This window comes from Eubalaena glacialis, chromosome 4 (assembly GCF_028564815.1).
Source record: "Eubalaena glacialis isolate mEubGla1 chromosome 4, mEubGla1.1.hap2.+ XY, whole genome shotgun sequence".
NCBI lineage: Eukaryota > Metazoa > Chordata > Mammalia > Artiodactyla > Balaenidae > Eubalaena > Eubalaena glacialis.
The window spans coordinates 171,855,818-171,876,573 of NC_083719.1; the positions used below are offsets into that span (position 1 = coordinate 171,855,818).

Genomic DNA, 20,756 nt, shown 5'->3' on the forward strand with positions numbered 1-20,756 from the left:
AAAGCGAAACCCTTTTAACCAGAGCCCCAATCTGATGCAGACTGCACAAACCTGATGAGTTTCAGGAAGTTTTCAGAGAAGACACTATAAAAGAAAACCAGTTTTTTTAATTTTTAAAGTTCTCCCATGTTTTTAGCGGGTGCCAATGGTCACCTGCCACACTCGCACCAGGTTGTCTGTGTAGCCAGCAAACAGAGTCTGCAAGGGAGAAATGACAGGTTAAGTCAGAGCCATGGAATTCTACAGTCCTGCTAGTGCAACAAAGATGGCCCTTCTTTTTAATCACCCACTATTCACGGGTGATTATCGATTCCTAGAGGAAGCAACAGCTGGCAGTAAGCACTCACAGGTTTGTAAAATGGCCAAGTTAATCAAGGTCTTAATTGAAGACAGGTAACCACTGCCCCATGGACCACAATCTTCCTACTGACGCTGTGTCAGTAGAATGACAGTAAGCAATCATTTTACTTATGTTAAAGACACTGGTTTTGTAAATGGCTGACAGGCAGAAAGTGAGAAAGGTTAAAAGGTGAATCACCTGAGGACAGACCCACTTACCTGGCCATCAGCAGACCAGGCCAGAGAGGTACACTGAGGCGGCTCTGCCTTGCTGCTGGTACTGATAACTTCTTGCTTCAGTTCATCTACAATGATTTTGCCCTCCAAGTCCTGGGGAAGGGGTAAAACCAGGGTGAGGACACTCAGCACTTCAGTGCCACTCTCAAAAGCCTCCTTCATCTGTAATTCAGTAATTCTCAAAAGAGAATGATTTTTTTGCCCCCTTAGGGACAGCTGCTGAGGCTGAGTAAATTGCTACACTTGGTCATCCTTTTTTAGTAGGCAAAGATCTCCCACCACTGCAAATCCCAATCCCAAGAAGTTTTACTCATTCTTCTCAGGTATCCACTGGCAGTGTGATGGTTCAGTTGTTCAGGAAGTTCAAATCCCACCAGTGAGCCAGATGACACATTGGGAAATAACATTGCCGGGGCTTGCAGAGCCAGGTATCTGGCCTCAACTGCAGCCCACACTCACCCAGATCTTGATGCTAGGGCCCGTAGCAGCACAGAGCCAGTAGCGGTTGGGACTGAAGCACAGGGCATTGATGATGTCCCCACCATCTAGCGTGTAAAGGTGCTTGCCTTCATTGAGGTCCCACAACATGGCCTGGCCATCCTGGGTGGACAAGGAACGAGTCAGGGCAATGTGACTTCTTCGGGATGTTAATCCCACCCACCTTGTCTCAAGATTCTGCCTTAATTCTTAACTGCTTATCACAGTACCCTGACCTCCCAAAAGCCAATTTCTCAAGTATCAACATTTATCTCTGTATGCTTTTCCTTTAATACATGACACCTCACTAACCCTATCAAGAGTCTCTGACAACTTCAAAATGCATTACTATAAGCTCCCAAAACACAGGATCCTAATCTCATCAGCAGCTTTAAGAAACCAGCTTCACAAAAAACGATCTCTTTTAAAGAGCATACCGTATCTACCGTATCGTCATTTTCAGAATGTTCTTCAGAAACATTTACTCTTAAATTGCTATTGCATTATCTTAGGTATTCTAAGTCACTGTCCCCCACTGAGTAGGAGACTCCTGGCCTCTGAATACCTTGCCTCCAGAAGCACAGAGGGATCCATCTGGAGAGACGGTCACAGTGTTCAGGTAGCCTGTGTGGCCAATGTGATTGGTCTTCAGCTTACAGTTTGCCAAGTTCCATACCTGAAATTGTGGGTCATAGGTGAAGAACCTGGCCTGGGGATCCATCAGGGTCAAGAGGGCTCAGCTCAAATAAAAGGCATGGCACTGTGCTTAAAAGTATTCCTCGATAGGATAGCCAATTTCCATTCTATCAGTAACAAAAAAAGGTCAAAGAATCTGTCTTGGCCACGTAAGGACAATGAGGATTGAAACTGGAAAAAAAAAAAAAAAAAAAAAAAAGCTTTCTGTGTTGCCATCTTACAAGGGACTCTGGGTTCCCAATTAGCTACTTCAGACCAAATGTCAAAATTTAATGGCCTGTAATGAGAAAATATCAAGAAGGAAATGGTCAGTGGAGGAACAAAGCTTTCAGAGTGACCAACTGGGAGGCAGTGGGAACACATTCTGGTTGGTAAAGGCCTTACACCCTGGGTCCAAGCTCACCTTGACCAGCTTGTCCCAGCCACAGGAGACAATAATGGGATTGCTGCTGTTGGGCGAGAAGCGGACGCAAGACACCCACTCTGAGTGGCTCTCATCCTGCAAAGGATGGAAAGGAAATGAGAAACTGTCTTGTCCCATGAAACTCTAGACTCCCACCCCTCCCCTCAGTTACATGGGATGTATGTTGACAGTCTTGTATTCATACCTTCAGAACCCAAACCTTTAAGATTGACAGAACCCCTTTAGGTTCCAGATGAGGCTTGAAATCACCGTATAAAGGCACCATTAAGAAGGGTGGGAGAAAAGTGTTCAACATGTGCTCCCTACACGTGCCTTCACGTTACCTGGACAGTATATTTGCATACACCCAGAGTATTCCATAGCTTGATGGTTTTATCTCGGGAGCCAGAGACAATTTGTCGGTTGTCAGAAGAGAAGGCCACACTCAGCACATCCTTGGTATGGCCTACAAATCGGCGCGTGGTAGTGCCCCTGAGAGGAAGGACGTGGTTACTCTCTAGACTGACTTTGCAAACATTCTTACACAGTCAGACTGTTTCCCTGGCCTGGTTCCTCTCCCAGTGGAGTGGCATCACTCACACAACCCTGGACATGGCTTTGATAACAGCAGGCCCTTGGCCGAGAATATGCCAGAGAATCCCTTCAGAATTGCAGGACATGTCCTCACTCCCATGTGGGGATTGGCTGACAATGTCACCTCTCATCACCAGGATCCTCCGTTATGCCTGACCATCCAAAGACTGAGCTACCAGCACACAACACGGTCAAACTTTGCCTACTCCGAAGTGCAATATCTGATAAAACTGCTCAACCAGACCACTCCTCAGCAATTCTGTATAACATTAAAAACAAGGAGGGTGGCCAAGCAACCACAACTATCTTCTCCAGATATTCTCTGCCTTATAGTTCCCACAATGAACCCAATCACCCCTGGGAAACCACTTCCAGATATTATCTACCTCATTTCTACCCAGCTTTCCCCCAGTGCCCCAGAGCAGCTACTTGCGTTGTGAGATCCCAGAGGCGAAGGGTTCCATCCCAGGAGCCTGAGAGGGCAAACTGGCCATCTGAGGAGATGACCACGTCACTAACAAAGTGGGAGTGACCCCGAAGAGCACGCTGTGGGATACCGTAGTTGGTCTCATCTCTGGTCAGCTTCCACATGATGATGGTCTTGTCTAAGGGCAGGTAAAACAGTAAAGAAAACCCAGTGAGAAACCCCACAGCCCACCCTCTGACCTACTGGATAATGCCTCAAGGTGACTGGTGGGCTCACAAGATAAATTAAGGGCATTTAGGGGGTAGGGGAACTACAGGCTATGAGTGCAGTTACTAGCCAAATCCAAGTGACTCTATTCAAGAGTCAAGTAGAAGTGGTACCCTGAGAATTTAACTCAGGTGTGTGGAACTTTACCAGGTTATGGATGCCCCTTTTGGAGATTCAGACCAATTCAACATCTATTTTAAGTATTTTCTGAGGTCTAATGCATGAACACAGCAGCCTGGGTGTGGGAAGACTAGCTGTGGGCCTCCAGAGACTACTGCTGAGGGCTGCAAGAAGTGCTGGAATTAGGAGTCACTTTAGGCGCTACAGGACTGCATGCTTTCCCTGCAACGTGTTCCACTCAACAAGCTTTCCTAGTAAGTGCCAGACATGATCCTAGCCTTAGATGATCCATTTTTAAATAGCGTGGGCGCAAACGCAAGGCACAAGAATTCTCCAAACGCAACCAGGTACACAGTGAATAAGAAAAACCCAGAGCAGAATGGGCAGACCCGGGTTAGCCGTTGAGACTGGTGTCACGAGGTTCTCAGTGGAGTCCCCCCCACTTCCCACCGAGTAGACGGCCGGGCGGCAGCTCAGAAACAGCCTCTGGGTTTCAGCATGGGCACTCAGATGGCATGTTGGGATCATCACCGCGCCGCCCGACCCGTAGGCTCCTGGGCACACAGCCACACACGCGGGTTAGTGGGCCAGAGATTTTTAAAAAGCCCCCAACCGTGCAACCCTCCCGGCAGCCATCCGTGTTTCGGAGTCTGCAAAGTGGGGACGCCTCACGGGTTTAGCCGTGCTGACACCTAGGCACGGGTCAACTCACACCCCACCTCGCGGCCCACGGGCCCAGTCATGCGACGCGCGCAACGCCCCCTACCCCTCAATCCTCTACCTGGCACCTCAGCCGTACCTCGAGAGGCGGACAGTATCATGTCCGGGAACTGGGGAGTGGTAGCGATCTGGGTCACCCAGCCGTTGTGGCCCTTGAGGGTGCCACGAAGGGTCATCTGTTCAGTCATGACGGCGGCGGGTGCGGGTGTCACCGCAGCGACAAGGATGGAACTGGATGGCTCGGAGAGACGACCCGCACACACACGTTCCCGCCGCGGCCCTGCGGAGAAAAAGAGCGAGCAGCTCCGCGCCGGAACCGGAAATATCCGCCCTCTCGAGCAAAATGGCGCCCTCCTATAATTCACTTCTGCTCAGGATGGTGGCGCCATGTAGTGCACGGTGGGATGTAAAATAATAAGACCTCACGGTCTCCTCCGCCGCGCAACATAATTTGGCAACACCTTACAAATACATTCCGAAACCAACACGCCCGAATATTTTAAAAAGGCTCCTCACGGTTGGGGCATGAGGTCTAAGAAGCGGAAGAGAGAAAGTACACGCCCCATTCCCGTAAGGATCGCCTAGCGTCTTCACTGTCCCTACGTGGCTCAGCGCGAACCCCGCCCTTTCCGCTTGGTGGCTTGGAGGGCAACGGAGAGGGAGCGTAATTTCGTGGGCGCAACTGTGAGTAACGGTGGGCAATGTGAGAAATACGGTATTAAATTTTAAAAATAAACTGTGCTCAGGTGAACTATTAAACCCTAACAGATTTCCTTGCGCGCGGGGGGGGGGCGGGCAACTCGTCCCTCAAGAGATTGATGCTCTGATGGTTTTGGTTGAGGAACTCCATGCCCGGAAAGACTTAGTCCACCCAGGACTAAGGCAGGAATGGGTCACGGAGCGGAAAACCGGGGATGAAGGGAAAATCAGTCTGTGGGCTGCTGGACAGTAGCCCGCTCCCGCCTAGGCAGAAACTGAAAGGCCCCAAGAGGAAGGACCTACGGGTTCTGACTTCTCGGTACTCGGGCCAAACCACTCACAGAAAGGTGAGGGGTTTGCGGGTCCAGGCGTGCTCAAGTATTTCATTCCTGTTTGTAACATGTATTAACTTTATTTTCTCATCTGTGAAATGAGATTGGGAATAATAGTACCTACCTCACATGGTGTGGAGAGTAAATGGGTTAAGATAGGTAAAACGCCCAGAAAAATGCCTGGCAGAGTAAATGCACGCAACTTAGTGAGCACCTCTTGGGTACCAGACCCTATTTTAGGTCTTGGGAATACAGCTGTGAACAAGATAAAACGTACCTGTTTCTTTGTTGTTTTTTGAGTTTACATCCGATGGCATGGGGAGACGAGAGCTCGAGGGGGAGATTTTAACAACGACAGGAAGATGTGGGAGAAAGCCCTGAGAATTTATGGGGGGGATAATGTTCCAATTGGAGGGAAGAGTCAGTGCAAAAGTACAGAGCTAGAGCGTTGGAGGCCGTGGGGGCCAAAACAATGAGATGGAGGTGGGGGGCAGTCGACAGAGGGCCTCGCAGTCTGGGGGAAGGACCTTGGAAAGCCGTGCTAGAACGCCTGCCTTTGGGGAAAAAGGCGAGGGGCAATGGCAAAGCTGCTGTGGGTTATGGCCACTCAAGTGTGCGAAGAAGGCCAGAATCCGTCCCTGAGAGCAGCTACTCTCCTGGTCCCTTGCAGACCCCTGCCTTCCTCTGCAGCCACGCTGGGCTCCTCCATAGCCTAACAACTATCCTTTAAGGCTTCCAGGCTTGTACATCACCTGACTCCATGGCGCCCCCAACTGGCTATCCTGTCGCTTTTCCAACACTGAACTCTACCCCCACCCACGTGTTTTGTTTTTCCTGTGGTCCTGGTAGACCCTTGCGTTTACTCACCCCAGTATCCAGCTCGCTGTGCACGACTCCCGCCATGCCTGCGCCCCACTGGGCGCTCAGCACAGCGGAGAGGTGAGCGATTCTTGGTCATCTCAGTGTGGAATGTGAGATGTGTTGCCCTCAGGAACCTGGCTCCTCCACCTCCTACCTCCACTCTCCAAAGACGCCATCACTCAATCACATTATTACATTTTTTTCCCCTCGAGAAACCTCATTCGGCTGTTTCTTGAACTTGCCCGGGGTGCCCCTGTGGAATCTGCATCCCTGAGGTAGGACACCAGGAGACTAGGTTTAAAAGGGGCCAGCCAGGCCCTTCATGCCAGCTCAAAGATGGGACCTTTCTGTAACACTAGGCTCTTTTCCAGAAGCCTCCCAGACAATCCCTGCCCTCCCGGGTTCCCCAGCCCACCTCTGCCCAGCCCCTCCCAAGTCCTCCTTGCCCTGCCTCTGGGCTGAGACCCTTGAAGGTGCCTTTCCCAACCCGCAAGCCTCTCTCCACACTTGTCTCTACTCTTGAGACAATTCTCGCAGTGCCGCCTCCTGTGGGGCCAAGGAGGGAATTCAAGGTTTTGCCCTGGAGCCCACCAGGACTAAGCCAGTGATGCCAGCGCAGGAGAGAGAGAAATGGGATGTAGTGGAATTTCCTGTCGACCAGAGACCCTGCAGGATTCAGGCTTTCCACTATAGAGTTTTCCTCCAACCACCACCTGGCCTATGCTTTCTTGGAGGGTAGGCCAGCAGGCCATAATGCCACTGAAAGACAATCTTTAGCCGAAGGAGGCCTTGCCCCAACCCTGGGGATGCTGGGGACCTCTGACAGTAGCTCCGGCGGGGGCGGGGGGCGGGGGGGGTGGAGCAGCCTTTCCTGCCCAGCCCCAGCTGCAGTTGAGCCCCATCCACGCCCGCTTCCCCCAAGGGCGTCTGTGGCTCCCTGCTGGGCATCCAGGTCCTCGCGTGGCCCGGTTAGGGTCCACCTGGTCTCCTCACTCCTCTCAAGTAGGAATCTGTAGGTTCACTCTCGGTTAGCAAAGGGAGCCTGGCGCCTTCCAGCAGAGTGATGTCCCTCCGCTGCTGGATAGTTTGAGAATCAGCTGTGCCTTTCACAACAAAGTCTACTACCTACCCCAGCCAGGTTGGGCCGGGCCTCCAGGCCTCTTCCTTCTCACCCACGGCATCTTTTCTCCAACCTCAGGGAGGTGGAAGCCTGCTCTCACCTGCCCTTTGGGGAAGATTCAGCTCTCCTCCAAGCCACCTTCCCACTTCTCCAGGCCGCCCACGCCCTATAGGCAGAACTGGTCCTGGCCCCGAGTTTAGTGTTGTCTCACCCACTTATCATCTGAGCCCCTGGGCTGCCCCATCTTTCCCGTCCCGACGCGCACCACCTCCATTCCACACAAGGTAAGAATCCCACGGAAGAAATTGGAGAGGCTCTTCTAAGGAAGTCTGTCTCACTATTCCTTTTCTGAAGGGAGCCCCCAGGACCCACACAGCTGGAAAGAGCCCCTTAGGCTTCTTGCCAGAGGCCCATGATCTCCAGGAGCAGAGGCCTCCATCCCCTCCTGCCAGCATTCAAGAGGTGAGAGAGGTCTTCCCTTGAATGCTGAGGTGAGGGCTTCTGTAGGTGCTGGGTAAGGGACTGAGGGAAAGGTGTGTGGCCAGGACCAGAGGGCCTGCTGACTGCCAGCCCTGGGCAGGCGGTTTCCCTTCATTTTACTGTCCTTCTGCGGATTCAGTGTGGTTGGCTCTGGCATGCCTCATACTCTGTTGCTGTGACTACATTGGCCCTCGCTTGCTCCTCCAACTCATCAGTTCTCTCCCACACAGAACACACATTGTTCTTCTGCCTGGAAGGCCCACCATGTCTAACCCCCCTTTTCTTAGTTAAATCTAAGCTTCCTTCAGGTCTCAGCTCCGGTTGCCACATCTGGGAAGCCCTCTGTAACCCTCAGATGTAGGTCAGGCTCCTTTTATTTCATGCTGTCATAGTGGTGGTGCAGTGTTTGTTGGGTCTCATTTAAATTCTGCCACCGTCTCCTCTGAGTGCCCTAAGGACAGGGACTAGGCTGTTTCTGCTCACATGTTGCATTCCCAGCACCTGGTAGAGGGTTTGGTATGAGGAAGATTCTAATCTTGGTGGCCAGCCTCACAGGCTGAGTAGTTAGGGGCAAGTAGTTAAAGGGAGGGCGCTCCGGGCAGAGGGATCAGCTTGGGGGACGAGGTATGCAAGTGGTTTGCATGCACAAGTTTGGGAGTGATGGTTTCAGGAAGGAAAGTAGAGTGAAACCCAAGGTGGGCAGGGAACCCTAGTGCTTTTGTCCTGAAACCCAGGACAGTCTCTTTAGGATTATCTCATCCCTCTCCTGCCTAGCCTTGATTTTACTGAAAGGCATCTGTAGTCACAGTGAAGGCTAGGTTGGAGGAGTAAGACTAGAAACAAGTCGAGTTCAGAAGCTGGACAGGAGGGTCTCCTAGAGGATCATGAGAGTCTTAACAAAGGAAAGGACAGAGGACTTAACCAAAGGCCTTACGAGTGAGGGGTTGACCATCTCCCAATCCATCTCTACCCTGCTTCCTTTACTCCAGGGTCTAGAGTCGGGTTCTGTATACAGAAGCTATTTAATGACTGAGGCCTAAAGAATTAAGTTCAAAAAGGCTGGAGACAAGGAAATGTGAGACTGTAATTATAGGTTCTGTTCCATTCTTCCTAGTGAGAGGTGGGGATGTGGCATTAAATCAATGCTGGGAACAGATCTTACAAAGAAATCACATGCCATTTTTTAATGTCTCTTGAAAAAGATTCCTTGTCCATCTTAGTCAGTAATCTGAGGTCTAACAGTCGCCCAGAAAGCTGCTAAGGCATTCTATTGGGTCTTCCCTGTGAGAGGGACTATGGGATTCCCCAGGGCCTGGGTGCTTTACCAGATGTGCAGAGTCAGAGGCTATGAAAGTGGGCATGATCTGGTCAGGTGGCTATATTCCAGGCAGGACTATAAGAAATGCCAGCAGAAGGCAAGCTTCTTGCCGTGTTAAAGGATTTAAAGCAGCATTAGGTGGTAGGGAGAAACAAAAGGTGACCCAAGGTGCCTGTTCTCAGCTTTTTTCCAGGAAGAGGATATCACATGAACCAGGGTTAGGAGATTATGTTGAAATGGAACGTTGAGGCTAGCTAGCTCACTACAAGATATGAGAGCTGAGGAGACAGCCCTCAGCTCTCATAACCCTTCCCTGCTCACACCTGGGTTAAACAGCCAAGAGCCTGCTGAGAAATTCGATCCTTTGCTACAGAGGGAGAGAAGGGATTTTATATGCCTAGGAAATGGTAGACAAAAAAGGGGGTGTGACCTCCAGGGATCCTCTTGCAGGCCACCTGGATCCCCATTTATCTCTGCAGGGGCCCTGCTAGATGCCAAGTGGAATTGTCGACCAGAAGGCTCTGACCAACTCTGGATCTGAATCCTTTAGGATGGGGGAAAAGGCAAGGAAGGCCTAAGCATGAACCTCAGTTAGTGAGACAGATATGGAGGAATGAACCTCCCTGTTCTTTAAGGCTATATCTAATTCAAATCCCTGAGGTATCCATTTCCCCCCCTTTTTGGAAGGAGGATAGTTGGGGAGAAGAGTAGCAGGTCTCCTAGTAACAGGAGCCTTGTGGCATCTCCTCCTGTACTTCCCACATGCACAGATGGGCTGTTTCCCCAAGCCCCAGATTCTTATACTATACCTCTGAGGACTCTGGTTTGTGGGCAAACACTATCATTAAAAGTTAAATTTATCATTACCTTTAGCTCTCACAGTCTCCTCTTCAGCCCTGTTATTCTTAGGACCTCTCACTTCATCTTCTCTCTTTAACACTGCCAGCACACACTGCTTTCCCTTCCAGGACTCCAAGACCTCCTCACCACTTTCTGTCAGGATCTAGTGTGAAAGGAGAAAGGGAAGAACCTACTTACCTGCTTTAATACTAGGTTCTGCTTCTCATCCCATTTTCAAAAAGTCAGGCACCAAATAAAACCTTGTTTATACTTACACTCCTCCTGTTTTGAGGTTCTAGCCCCAGCTCTTTTTGGGACGGGGGTAATGGGTTTTTTTAGCTGCTTTTCACTAGCGTTCTCCCGTCACGTCTCTTACATGTGATCCACATGGATCGCAACTGTAACCGGCTCAAGGCCATTTTGGTCAGATTTAAAAAAAAAAAAAAGCTGCCTTTTCTCCTTTTATACCTAAAAATATCACCTTACAGCCGTCTTTCTCCTGATCGAGAAAAGAAAGTTGTCTTACTTCTCCTTTTTCTTCTTCCCTTTGGACTTTACTACTCCTGAGGGTCCTAGGAAGGACCAGAATTCAACCTGCCTTTTTTGTATAGAACTGTACAGTTCAACATGATTTGACAGCCACTAGCCATATATGACTATTTAAAATTAATTAAAATTAAACACAATGAAAAATTTGGTTCCTGAGTTGCACTAGCCACGTTTCAAGAGCTCAAGTCATATGTAGCCAGTGGTACCTCTACTATATTGCATAGCACAGATTTAGAACACTTCCATCATTGCAGAAAGTCCTTTTAGAGCTGGTATAGAGGGCTAGTGTCCCTGTCTCCCCCTTTTTGTAATCCTATTTTATCAGTCAATAAATATTTGTGATAACTTCACTGTTACAGGATAGCTTTCAAAGGTGGTCAGGGATCAGGGGTGGGAAACAGCATAGAATCTCTTGGTCCTATAAAGGTTTCAGAAGGCATGGCATAGGGGCCAGAGGTTGATGGCCAATCTAAGGAGGAGCCTTAGATTTTAAGGAAGTGCTTTAAGGGCTGATGTTATATAATATGTACCAGCCCAGGGCTTCTCCCACTCTGACAGGAACAGAGAGGCTCTGGTCGTACCTATAAGTTCTGAATAATACTTAAAAAAACAAAATAAACAATTGCCCTATGGCCCTGCTGAAACTAAGGAATAGCTGAAGTGATTGCCTTTTCTTACTAATTGTTTCTAGATTTTAATCTCATATACTGCTTTATCTGTTTTAGTCCTTGATGGCAGTGATGTAGGCAGCTCTAATGTTTACAGAAGGCCTGTTGACCCTGCCACCTGTATGCCAAGAGCTGGGAGAAGTGGGGGTCATATCAATTAATCCACTGATGCTAAGGCTACATTTAATAAAATTCCAGATAGGTGAGGCTGTTCTTCCACTGAACACTTTTGAACACCTGTGCTAGGCACTGGCTATAGGGCCTAAGTGAAGCTAGTAATGGCACGTCTGTAGATACGACCACTTTTCCCTGAGACTAGACAAGTGGTTCTCAACCAGGGATGCTTTTGCACCACCCCTCCCCAAGACATCTGGCAAGGTCTGGAGACATTTGTGGTTGTCACAATGGTGAAGGAGTGCTACATACATCTAGTGGGTAGAGTCCATGGATGCTACTAAGCATTCTTGAATGCACAGGACATCCCCCACACCCCAAAGCAAAGAACTATCTCACTCAAAATGTCAAGAGTGCTGAGGTTGAGAAACCCTGGTCTAGACCACAACATGGATCAGTTCTTCGTGCCAAGACTAATCATGCGGTCCAGGGTCAGAAGGATAGTAAGTAAGGCTAACAAGTGTCTGATAAATTGGGAAAGAAAAAAATTAGGAGTCAGTGCAACAGTGACCTCCATAAAGCTGAAGGGCAGGTATAACTGGAGTGTGTTTAACTGCACTAGAATGCTAAGAGCTACGGTCATGGTGCAATTGGAGTTCAGGATTTCAGATGTGTAGCAAGTCTGTGTGAAGATGAGGTCCAGGGTACAGCCACAGGAGTAGAGAGGAGCAAGTTTAAACAGTCTGACTTGTGATACAGCAGTCAACAGCTGAACCTAGTAGGGAAGACATTTCAAACACATGAGCGTCTGGTGCATATAGATATCAGTTTTTCTCAATGTTTTTGTAACCCACACCTTTACCTTCCATATACCTTAACATCTCACATTCTGTCTCCTTCAGTGTTATTTAAAATTTCAAAATTAAGTTTCATGATTAAAATTAATCAAAGCAATGGTAATTTTGGAAGGCAAAAATTTATTCAGATGATGTAATAACCATGTCACTATTAAGCCTTAACTTTTCTTTCCTGGATGGTGTAGAAGATGCAACAAAACACAAGCCGCTTTGACAGCGCTCTTGCAGTGTTTTCTCCCACAGTTAGTTATACCAAAAAAAAAAAAGCTTTTAAGATATAAGGAGAAAATGGAATAACGAATGGATTAAAGTCTGAAAGTTTCTAGTCAAAACAATCAGACTTTGAGTTCCACAAACTCCTTAAGTTTTTCCAGTGAGGATTGAACATCAGCGTGAAACATTCTTCCCAAAAGCTACCGCAGGTAGGTTTCAAGAGCAAGGTCAAGAACACATCACCCAAAATAGTTTTAGATTCCCTTCCTTCCTTCCTTTTCCTTCCTTCCTTCTCTCTTTCTTCCTTTCCTGGAAATAACATTCATGTATCCCATTCTCTAAAGATTGGCCAAGAAAATTAAGACATTTTTAGCATGAGTTTGCTATCTGTAGCTAGATTTTTGGCAAGTACTTAAAGTATTTCATAATGAGCAGTGATGTTGGTGTTTGCCCCTTGACATTTCAGGATCAATGTATTTTAAGCTTCAATGTGTTAAATTATGCTTGAAGTTTTAATTTTTGAAGTTTTAAAGTACAGATTCTTTATCACTAGTGTCCCAAAATCAGTTCTGTCCATAAATTCAGCTGAACTAAGTTCTCTGACAACCAAGGAACCTCAGTATATGACAGAAAACACTCTCAACAGCATTCAGATCTTTGAAAACCAAGGCAAACTGGGATCAAATGTACTATTTTTCACAACAGTTATGCTGACAGCAAGGCTTAAGATTTCCAGTAGATAATGGGCAGACTGATGGAAGTCGATGCTTGGTGGTGACTGCTGCAGTACATTTTTCTTTTTTAAAATAAATTTATTTATTTATTTATTTTTGGCTGTGTTGGGTCTTTGTTGCTGTGCCCAGGCCTTCTCTAGTTGCGGTGAGCAGGGGCTACTCTTCTTCATTGCGGTGTGCAGGCTTCCCACTGCGGTGGCTTCTCTTGTTGCGGAGCACAGGCTCTAGGCGTGCAGGCTTCAGTAGCTGTGGCACACAGGCTCAGTAGTTGTGGCTCATGGGCTCTAGAGCACAGGCTCAGTAGTTGTGGCGCACGGGCTTAGTTGCTCCGCGGCACGTGGGATCTTCCCAGACCAGGGCTCGAACCCATGTCCCCTGCATTGGCAGGCGGATTCTTAACTACTGCGCCACCAGGGAAGCCCTGCAGTACATCTTGAATGCCAGTTTTCTTGAATTTTTGACAAAGACCCATATCTAAAACATGCCATTGCTGTAGCACCACCAACATACACTCCTATAATTTTTTTCTTCCAACTAAGTTCATTTCATACAACTTCAAAAATATTGTCTTTAGTGCTCGCTTAGTGAAAAAAGCACATCCACAGTTTTTAAAGCCTTATTCTTAACATAAGCAAAGCACAATTTTCTTCATCAGTAGATTAATCTCAACTAATAGCAAAGAAGGATGAACTGTTTTTTTTAAAACCTGAGGTTTGATATGCTCAGTCAATGAATTCAGAGTTCAGACACAGAAGTCGATGAAGAAATTCTGGAATTCCTCAATTTCCTCTCAAATTTGTGGCAGCATTCGGAATGCACGGTTTCACAAGTTTCTCCATTTTTTTCTCCTTTGCAATTAAAAGGGCTATTTAATAGTAAGCTTTCATTGCCTTTGAAGATTCCTGTTAATATTCCAATACTGTCCAATCTTAAAACTGCAGAGAATTGTGCTTTGCAGAATACTGTTTTTAGTGGTATAACTTTAACAGTGTTTGGCATGTGTCACTGCCCAACATTTCAGATAACCTAGCTGAAGAAGTTGACCCTATCTTCTGCATCATACATGAATCCATACTTGATAAAAGTCTCAAAAAATTTTTGGCTGCCATCTTTAGCTACCTCAAAGGAGAAAACAGAAAAACAAGGAGTACTGATGATGGAAGCATCTGGTCCCTCTTGCAGAGCGATGAATGATTTTATCAGCGGCAGCTGGGTGGCAGGGCAATACAGGCATCCACTTATGCCTGAGCCTCAACAAGTGAAATCTTTGTTCATTTGCTTTTTATACACCTGTCTGCCGCCTAAAACCTGACACCGTTTAATGGTGCCCTTGGTCAATCTAAATGATCTTATTTTCATAATCCTCTGATTCTAGCTTGAAGAGTCAAGATGAACTCTAACTCATGGGATGGACAAAATGGAAGATGTAAATAAGTAAACTTTTCAGAGCTAAAAAGCCTCTTCTTATACAAAATTAAACTTTAAGGAATAGCAGTATAAATGGCACCATATCCACAACAAACATCTCTGGGTATCCAACTAATTATACACCTCATTAACAATAGGCCTTACTCTGAATGATTCATGCTCCATCTTTGTATTCCCACCAACCAAGGAGTTCTTTCCAATTTATTTCTTATATTATGAAAAATTAAATCTTTTTTTCTTTTTAACATTATAATACTAAATATGATTTTATAAATGATAACTCTCCCCATACCCTGCAATGCTGATACAATGTGTGAAGGGAGGGGGAGAGAATGCCTTTCTTTTCTATTCCTGAAAATCACTGACCTATTCCTTGAGTCTATGAGTAACAACTCCCGACTTATAGCCCCTAAAGCTAAAAAAGCTTGATCACCTCCAAAGTAAGATTAAAATTTTGTTGAATTAGTAGCCGACAAGAGAGAATTTAACGTAACCAGAACTGTGTGGTGGCTAATGTATAGCATATTAAATAAACCATTATATAAAAATAGTTCCATATAATGTTAACTATTATTGTGAGAGTTTTGTATACTACGATTCTAAATCATGCTACTGTAAGGTGCATGTTTACCAATGAAAGGAAGTGACAAAACTATAAACTGTATAAAGAATGAAAGAATATGTCAGTTAATATCAGTTTACACATAGCCTACATAATTTTTACGCCTTCAGTGTAACTCCTATGTTTGGTAACTCCATCAACCTAAGTTCTGGTATATGTTTGAAAATAAAAGTTTTATTTATTTTTTAAATATTACATATTTTGAAAGGGATTATCTCCAATTTGTTTAACTTGGTTTTACTGTTTATACTTACTAAGGTGCTTTATAAATAACTTCTGAGGTTTCAAATGAGAGTCAGCTGGCCTCCCCAGATGAAAAGACCACCTCTTTTCTCTTGTCTAAATTGGCTTTCAATTAAAATTTTGGTTTCAAAATCCTTTCTAGAAAATCCTAGCAGAGGAATGAAAGGTTACCTCCTCTCCTCAGCTTCAATGTACCAAAACCCAGAAATATAGGACATAGTTTCTTCTATAAGCAAACTTAATTATTACCCTGGGGGGAAAGCATGGTAGTAGGGTTTAGCCTTAAATCATATTAATATGATGGAATTAGCAGTGGTTTGTAGTGAAGATTTGTGTCTTAACTGTGCACTTGCCAATAGTTACTGTGAAACGGGGGGGGGGGGTGATGATATTATCTAATATATAATGCCTGTAGGGCAGTGTTCTGTTTGTGTTTTGAAACCAAGTATACACCTGTGTACATATAATTTAAAAGTTTCATAAAACAATACTTACTTACCCTTACTGTGCTCCCATGCACTCTGATATTTTCTGTTTCATTTAAAAATAATGCTGGGCATAATCCATTTATTTTAAGACCCACTAATTGGTCAAAATCTATGGTTTGAAAACCACTGCTGTAGAAGAACATGAGGAAATACATTTTATAAACTGTAAAGCACTACTAAGACGTGAGCAGCTGCTATTGATTATAAGACTTTTATGGACTTGAAGACAACCTCTCCCTCCTTGGGTACTGCTAGGAGTCACATCCATCTAGGCTTTTTGACAGTATTCATGCTGTCATTGAGACAATTTTCTAATACTCAGATCAGGCCTAGAAAGCAAGGTATTAACCAAATCAGAACCCAAAGAAATGAAAGGAAACTAGAGGAAAGTCAAACTAAAGAAACATCTGTTTAGCGCTTTATGGTTTATAAAATACTTTCACATATATGATCTCTTTTAATCTTAACAAGCCTAGGGGAAAAGTAAAGCTAAGAGGTTGAGACTTGCCCAAGATTAGACAGTAAATTGCAGAGCCAGGTCATCTGATCCTAAATCCTTAACTTCTTCCACTCTGATAAAATACCAGGTAAGGAAAGTGATCAGGCCAAGAGGTTTATTCTGATCCATCAAAGATGTTTATGCCCTCTGCCTTTCTCTACAGGGAAAATGGGCCCTACTGAAGGTGGGAAAGTGACCGCAGACTCTGGGAGGGTGGGTGTGTCCAGTTGCTCTTATTAGTCCAGGAATCACACCTGGCTTTTTGGTCTAACCAGTATTAGTCCTCTGTTTTGACACTGCTTGTGCTGACGTCCTGAATGTCTGTTATCTACAAGTACTGTGGCTTTCCATTCCTATGTATTAAGGATCCCCGAGTCTTGGTCAGGTATAGACTCAGGACTCACATCAGAGGGAAATTAAGTACTGGGGGTGGGGGGGGGGGTCTGTCACTTATACCCCCTTATACTTCGGTAGATTGAAAGGGAGTAACAACAGTGGTCAGCTCCCAGTTACTGTCTTTTGTCTTTACTCAGTTTCCTCTGGGGAAGCCAGTCAGCCTCAGCCAATGTCTCCTTCCTCCACATATGCCCATCTCTCTCCACCCTGTGCCCCATCCCTCACAGAAGAAGAGGCTCAGCTACCAAGTCCCCAGCTCCCCTGGTTTCTCCTCCACTCCCTTCAAATCCCCACATTCCCTCATGCCGCTCACCTTGTACTCCTGCACCACTTCCTCCACTGGCACCACGCTGTGCTGTTTGTGGCTCCTGGATTCTCGACACACCACGCAGATAGCCTCGTTGTCCACCTCACAGAATAGTTTCAGAGCTTCTTGGTGTTTGGAGCAGATGCCCTGATGATTCCCCTGGCTCCCTCGATTACGAGTGGGGCACATCTGGCGAATTATCTGGACCCTGTTGGCAAGCTGCAAGTTGAGACGAAAGCTGCGACTCGTAAAGCTCTTTTGGCATTGGGGGCAGGTGAACTGCCGTGGAGGGGCCGGGGGAGGAGGCCGGTGAGTGTCAGGATACAGCTCTGGGGCGTCCTCATCGTATTCTTCCAATATCTCCTCCTCTTCTTCTGGGTAGACGTCAGCTCTCAGGTCATGTCTCACGCCTCCCAGGTAATAGTCTGTATCCTCCTCTTCTTCCTCCTGGTCCCACACATAATCCACGTTGTCCCAATCCCTTACGCCACCGTCACCGTCCCAGAGTTCATCATCCTCTTGGTCCTGGAACAACTCCTCGTCAGCATTCCCCTGGTATAAAACCTCTCGAATGGAGTTGCCCCATCCACCGATGGCCCCCACCGCCTCGTCGTCCTCCTCCCATTCATCTTCCTCTTCGTCCCTGACTTCCTCATCATCTTCCTTGCCCCACAGCTGCGTCACACACCCTCGGCAGAAGTTATGCCCGCAGCCGATGGACACGGGATCCTTGAAGTAATCCAGGCAGATGGCGCACACCGCTTCCTCCTGAAGTGTCTGCAAAGCGTTGGGAGCAGCGGCATAGCCAGCCATCTTAACGCGCTGCCGGTTGGTATGGATGCGTCAGCTCACAGCTGAGAAGCGGGGGACACACCTGCAGGCCTGCCTCCAAGCTACGCTGGTGATCCAAAGCTGTCCTCAACCCTGCTCTGCCTACTCGGGCCCTCAGAGAAGCCTTGCTCCCCTCTCTCAGACTCTCCCCAGCTTTAAGTGCGAAAGCCCCAGGCCCGAACTCACAGCTGCCCTCGGAAGGCAGTGGGGGCGGAACCAGGCTGCGGCCCCCACTTCCCTTCGAAACTGAGCGTGCAAACTCAGCTCTCTCCACGTTTCTCGCCTCCCTCCCGGTTTGCCTGACCCGGCGGCGTCCACCTCAGGCGTCCACCTCAGAAGCTGGCGCTCCTCACCCCGCCCTCCCGGTTTGCCTGACCCGGCGGCGTCCACCTCAGGCGTCCACCTCAGAAGCCGGCACTCCTCACCCCGCCCTCCCGGTTTGCCTGACCCGGCGGCGTCCACCTCAGGCGTCCACCTCAGAAGCCGGCACTCCTCACCCCGCCAGAGGTGACCGAAAATGACGTAGGCGCGTTAACCCACACTCGAGAGGGGGCGGACTGGGCGGATGGAGGGCCACCTCTCTATGGTTTCCCCCGGCGACGCGCCCCCGGAAACCCCTGCAGCCCATCCAGCCGCCTCAGACAGGAAAGACGGCCTGGTCAGAATGGGTGGAGGCGGCGAGAGAATCAGTTTAAGCCACTGAGCGCTCTAATCAGCCAGACGCAGAGGGTCCAACAGCCGCTCAGGAAACCCCGTCCCCAGATGGACCCAAAAGGGTGGGGACTGCGGCGGCCGACCTCTGGTGCTCTCGTGCACTTCCGGCCCCTCTACCCAGAGGCCTTTGTGGTAGGGAGGATTCTATCTTCACTGCTGCAGCGCTCGAGGGCGTGGTCTGTAGCAACCTGGTGGGATCGAGCTCGCTGCGCAGTTGGGTGGCGGTGAGATCAAAGAATCTCGTGTGAAGACTTGGGTGCTTCCAACATTCCTCAGACCAATTCACCCCTTTCTTGCTGCCTGCCCTCAGCAGGCACCAACTTTGCCTGTGGATCTTTTTACCTCCATCTATAATCCTTCCATTCACCATCCATGCATGCATCCACCCGCCGAAATAACCATTCATTTTTCATCCATCCCTCTATCTCTCCATCCATCCATCATATGCATGCATAACCCATCCATCCATTTATCCATCCACTTTCATCTATCCACGTTATAGGAACAAAAAAATAAGTAAGGCATGATTGTTCCTTCAAGGAGTATAGAGTTATAGGCGAGCGGTCGTCCTTCACCGAAGGTTCACAAGGTTTATTTTTTTCTTTTTTTAACTTGACCCTCAGTAAGAAGTACATTGCACATATTGATCCAATACAGGCTTGCACATATATGACAGAAACAAAATTGGGGGAAATTGTTCGTTTCCTTAGGGCGTTCAAGTCACTCTGGTATGTTCTGTTTTACTTCAATAAGATGCTGTTCAACACCCATTGGAGTGATTGCACCCCTCAATAATTGGTCACTTTGGTTTGAGGAACTCCACCTGCCCTAATGGAAACTTCAGCGAGCCCTGGATCCCTTCCTTTCCCTCTCTGGGCCCAAGCTTGGACTCTAAGTCCCAGAGAGCAAGAATGGTAAACGTGCTATTCAACATTGTACACATAGCTCCTCTGTCATAGTGCTGAACATATAGCGAGTACTCCCTACATATCTGCTGAGTAAATAAATGAAACCCAACAAATTGCTACCATCAAGTCCTGCTGGTTTTTATCTCCTCAAATCTAGGTCTTCTCTATCTCTGTTCCTTCCAGCCTACATCTGACCCCATCAGCTTCCAAATGGACAAGAAGTTTCCTGAAGGGTCACTTGGCCTCATTTAAGTCCATCTTTCAGCCACCAGTACCATTCACCTGAAATGAAAGTCTGACACACTCAAGCCAAGCTGTTGCCTCTATGTCTTTGGGCATGTTGTTCACTCACCTAGAAGGCTCTCACCTCACTGCTTCACTTGGATATAATCCCTAATTAACCTTCAGGTCTCTGCCCAGGCATAATCTCCTGAAGGAGACTCTTCCCTGAGGCTGGCACCAGGCTGTGTTCAGACCCCAACTCTGTCACTCTCTGTATGACCTTGGATTAGTTTCTTAACATCCCTGTGCTGCAGTTTCCCCATCTGCAACATAAAGATGATAAGTAGCACACACGTCATGGGTTGTTGTGAAGTTGGATTAATTGTAAAATGGTTTGAACAGTGCCCACTGGAGTTATCTTTTTATCCTGCCACTATATTCCTTTCCTGTAGTAGATAAGCCTTAGAAGAAACTCTCCCTTATCTCCTATTCTCTCCCACTTTGAGTAGGGTCAAGTGATTTGAACGCTGAGGGGAAAAATAATATGCCATGTATCATCCTAGGTTTTTTTTTTTTCTGGCCACAGTGCTCGGGATCTTAGTTCCCTAGACAGGGATCGAACCCGTGCCCTCTGTAGTAGAAGCTCAGAGTCCTAACCACTGGACCACCAGGGAATTCCCTGTCATGCGAGTGGTTCTGAGAGCCTTTTGTCTGGAGAGGGAGGGAGTTGAAACCCAGGTCTGACCTGCCTAAGGTGGGACACCTATTGGTGGTGTTTTTGTTAGAAAACTAGCAAGTAAACTCCCATATACAATCTGGGAACCATCCTGGAGGTCATGACTGACCCTGAGAAGCCACGGGGAAAATATGAGCAATGAGAACTGGAACTGAGTTTCAAGGCTGGAATACTTCCCCATCTCTGAATGCAAGTTCTCCCCTGCACGTGGAAGCGGGTGGGCAAAGAGCTGGGGAGCAGACCAAGGGAAGAGGGGGCTGCTTATAAAAGCAAGTTCCTGCTTGCCCCAGGGAGCAG

The 20,756-nt window shown here is 47.4% G+C and overlaps 2 protein-coding genes, 1 long non-coding RNA gene and 3 other non-coding genes across 6 annotated transcripts; 1 reads left to right on the forward strand and 5 right to left on the reverse strand.

The window, feature by feature from the left end:
- Nucleotides 1-87: 87 nt before the first annotated feature.
- RACK1 (receptor for activated C kinase 1) lies at nucleotides 88-4,590 on the reverse strand. Its single transcript, XM_061190165.1, has 8 exons — nucleotides 4,360-4,590; nucleotides 3,180-3,351; nucleotides 2,497-2,644; nucleotides 2,153-2,248; nucleotides 1,619-1,729; nucleotides 1,036-1,176; nucleotides 559-669; nucleotides 88-198 (listed from the first exon to the last, which is right to left on the reverse strand). Exons 1-8 carry the CDS (start codon nucleotides 4,466-4,468, stop codon nucleotides 133-135), a joined length of 954 nt encoding a protein of 317 aa, XP_061046148.1. The 5' UTR covers nucleotides 4,469-4,590; the 3' UTR covers nucleotides 88-132.
- On the reverse strand, nucleotides 2,809-2,887 carry LOC133091596 (small nucleolar RNA SNORD96 family). Its single transcript, XR_009700931.1, has one exon. It is a non-coding gene; the product is annotated as a small nucleolar RNA SNORD96 family (small nucleolar RNA).
- LOC133091607 (small nucleolar RNA SNORD95) lies at nucleotides 4,030-4,097 on the reverse strand. Its single transcript, XR_009700941.1, has one exon. It is a non-coding gene; the product is annotated as a small nucleolar RNA SNORD95 (small nucleolar RNA).
- A 23-nt stretch (nucleotides 4,591-4,613) lies between the features above and the next one.
- On the forward strand, nucleotides 4,614-19,623 carry LOC133091180 (uncharacterized). Its single transcript, XR_009700863.1, has 2 exons — nucleotides 4,614-4,964; nucleotides 17,724-19,623. It is a non-coding gene; the product is annotated as an uncharacterized LOC133091180 (long non-coding RNA).
- Nucleotides 13,845-17,929, reverse strand: TRIM52 (tripartite motif containing 52). The gene is made up of 2 exons (XM_061190164.1): nucleotides 17,055-17,929; nucleotides 13,845-13,913 (listed from the first exon to the last, which is right to left on the reverse strand). The coding sequence occupies exons 1-2, from the start codon at nucleotides 17,859-17,861 to the stop codon at nucleotides 13,845-13,847; spliced, it is 876 nt and encodes a 291-aa protein (XP_061046147.1). The 5' UTR covers nucleotides 17,862-17,929.
- Nucleotides 19,624-20,324: 701 nt separating the features above from the next.
- Nucleotides 20,325-20,397, reverse strand: TRNAR-UCU (transfer RNA arginine (anticodon UCU)). Its single transcript has one exon. It is a non-coding gene; the product is annotated as a tRNA-Arg (tRNA).
- Between the last annotated feature and the right edge of the window lie 359 nt (nucleotides 20,398-20,756).

Excerpts from the sequence above, each read along its gene's own strand:
- RACK1 (XM_061190165.1), bottom strand. The coding sequence starts at position 4,468 with ATGACTGAACAGATGACCCTTCGTGGCACCCTCAAGGGCCACAACGGC. Across the intron at positions 3,352-4,359 it reads GATACTGTCCGCCTCTCGAG|ACAAGACCATCATCATGTGG; the intron begins GTACGGCTGAGG and ends ACCTGCCCTTAG. Across the intron at positions 199-558 it reads CCTGGTCTGCTGATGGCCAG|ACTCTGTTTGCTGGCTACAC; the intron begins GTAAGTGGGTCT and ends TCTCCCTTGCAG.
- TRIM52 (XM_061190164.1), bottom strand. The coding sequence starts at position 17,861 with ATGGCTGGCTATGCCGCTGCTCCCAACGCTTTGCAGACACTTCAGGAG. Across the intron at positions 13,914-17,054 it reads AAGTGGTGCAGGAGTACAAG|GAGAAAAAAATGGAGAAACT; the intron begins GTGAGCGGCATG and ends TTAATTGCAAAG.